This window comes from Solanum stenotomum, chromosome 1 (assembly GCF_019186545.1).
Source record: "Solanum stenotomum isolate F172 chromosome 1, ASM1918654v1, whole genome shotgun sequence".
Classification (NCBI taxonomy): Eukaryota; Viridiplantae; Streptophyta; class Magnoliopsida; order Solanales; family Solanaceae; genus Solanum; species Solanum stenotomum.
In genome coordinates this window covers 84,413,788-84,416,555 of record NC_064282.1, presented here as the reverse complement: position 1 = coordinate 84,416,555, position 2,768 = coordinate 84,413,788, and the positions used below count along the sequence as shown (strand labels likewise).

The window sequence follows — 2,768 nt, the reverse complement described above, 5'->3', positions numbered from 1 at the left end:
TCATATAAATAAATGTCGTGTTTTCCTTTTTTAATAATTCTTCTTCACGAACTACGTAATGATCTGATTCATGTTCAACATGATACGTAGGCAACCTTCAACAGGTTCGATCAAAATGCGTTCAAAATATTCAGATGAGTAAAGTATGGGACTAAAAGACATAAGCAAGTCGTCCAAAACCGGGATGAAACATAAAAGTCTTCCAAAACTCATTGTAGAAATAGGAATAATTTAGGTGCATAACATACAACGTGTTATTAATATTGCAAAGTGTTGAATCCTAACACATTTGTTTTTATATATAAGAGAGAAAGAGTTTAAAGGTGGTTGGTTTGTGAAGAAAGCTGGCATCTCATCAATATAACACAAGATCAAAAGGGAAAGCAAAAATGACACGCAAAGACGGAACTGAGTCGGGAAATGACGAAGTCCAAAATCAAATGGTTGCACAAGAGTCAGTATCTGTAGAAGAGGTCAAAATGTTGAGACAACAGATGGCCGAAATGTATGAAGTTTGGATGAATGGGCAGGCTCCCCCATCTTCAATTCGGGAATACCTGAATGTGAATATGTCATTCCCCATTCAAGTCTCAACAAGTGACCCGATTTATCCGCATGGATTTGAACTCTACGTTAACACATCTAATACTGCTGGAACTTCCTCGGTACACCCGTTGAATCCACCTATGATGAACAATCCACTCTTCATGCCAACTGTGCAAACTAATGCAATTCCTCAACCAACACTAGCACAAAAATCTAATGATGATCCTATACCCAAAGATCAATACGGCCAAGGTCAGGCCTCTAAATTGACTTTCAAAATTCCTGACTCTTACCACCACACTCATCAATACAGTTCCCCCGTTGAGGTTGAAAAAAACACTAAGGACGAGGAACATGAAGAAATTGCAAGAAAAATGAGGAGTTTGGAGCAAAACATAAGGAATATGCAAGGGCTGGGAGGACACAAAAGTGTCTCGTTCAAGGACTTATGCATGTTTCCAGATGTTCACTTGCCTATAGGGTTCAAAACTCCAAAGTTTGATATGTATAACGGTCATGGTGACCCAGTGGCTCATTTGAAAAGATTTTGTAATCAGCTAAGGGGAGCCGAAGGAAAAGAAGAACTTCTTATGGCTTACTTTGGAGAAAGTCTAACGGGTGTAGCCTCAAAATGGTTTATCGACCAAGATATTTCTCGATGGCATGTCTGGGATGACATGGCGCAAGATTTTATCCAACAATTCCAATACAATATTGATATCATTCCGGATCGCAATTCCCTAGTTAATATGAAGAAGAAATCGTCTGAAAGCTTTAGGGAATATGCCATAAGATGGAGGGAGCAGGCGGTTAGAGTCAAACCGCCGATGAAAGACTATGAATTGATTGATGTTTTTCTCCAGGCACAAGAACCTGACTACTTTCATTACCTTCTCGCTGCAATGGGGAAGCCTTTCGCCGAAGCAATTAAGATCGGAGAAGTGGTAGAGAACGGCATAAAATCGGGTAAAATTGTAAGCCAGACAGCCATTAGAGCTACCACGCAAGCAATACAAAGCGGGTTAGGTAATTTTGTAAATTGAAAAAAGAAAGAAGAAGGGTCCATGATGACGTCTGGATCGAGAGGTATTCAAATGGGCATGAACCACCCTTATGTTCAAGTCCAACAAGAACAATCTAATTCTCCTCAACACTATTACCCATCCCAATATGCAGTTCTCAACACTCAAGCATATGTCCGACCTCCTCAGCGCCAACAATGGCGGGCACCTGCCTCACAAGGTTCTCGCCCCCAACAACAAAATTTTCAGGCACCCCATAATCCACGTCCCCGGATGGATTATACAAGAGAACAAGGTCGAAAAGAAAACTTTACCCCAATTGGAGAGTCATATACGAGTTTGTTGAGGAAATTAGTACAATTAGGATTTGTTGAACCTGTCAATCCCTATTTTGTCAATCCGAATGCAAGAGGCTTTGATCCAACTGTTATATGTGAGTATCACGCTAACACTCCAGGTCATAGTACAGAGAATTGTTGGACTCTAAAAAGAGTCATTGAGAAGTTGATTGAGGATAAGGTAATTGAGATACGCAATGAGGAGGCGCCAAATGTCACCAATAACCCACTCCCTGCTCACAATAAGGAGCATATTATGGAGATGGTAGACATTTATGAAGATTGTAAGCAAACATGTAAAACAAAAATGGGAAGCAGAGGTTCAGAAGAAGAGTCGAGTATGGTTTTAGAACCCATACAAAAGGCACCGCTAATTGTGAATGGTGCAAGTTCAAAATTTGGAGACTTGAGAAAACTCGTGTTGTAATTCCCTGGAGTTGTAAAAAGAAGAGAAGTATCGTTGAATGGACCAAAATTATACATTCCTGGTAAGCTTCGAGCATTTGGTCAAAATCAAGAAAGTGTGAAAGAGCCAATTGTGAAACAAATTGCAACGCAACTTCCGATGACAAACACCAAGACCGTTCCATGGAACTACAACAAAGTCGTTGTTACCCACAAGGGAAAAGAGATTATTGAAGAAACAAATGAAACAAGAGGATTAACTCGTTCTGGGAGGTGTTATGCTCCAGAAGAATTAAGAAGAGACAAACAAGCCAAAGAAAATCAGTTGTCGGTTAAAAAACTTGTCACTGAGGAGGAGGCTGAAGAGTTTTTGAAAAAGATGAAAGCTCAAGATTATTCTGTTATTGATCAGTTAAGGAAAACACCCGCTCAGATATCCTTGTTATCATTACTCATA

General features: G+C 39.9%; 1 protein-coding gene across 1 annotated transcript; it reads left to right on the top strand.

The window, feature by feature from the left end:
* Positions 1-389: 389 nt before the first annotated feature.
* On the top strand, positions 390-2,333 carry LOC125857851 (uncharacterized). Its single transcript, XM_049537505.1, has 2 exons — positions 390-1,572; positions 1,723-2,333. The coding sequence occupies exons 1-2, from the start codon at positions 390-392 to the stop codon at positions 2,331-2,333; spliced, it is 1,794 nt and encodes a 597-aa protein (XP_049393462.1).
* The last annotated feature ends 435 nt before the right edge of the window (positions 2,334-2,768 follow it).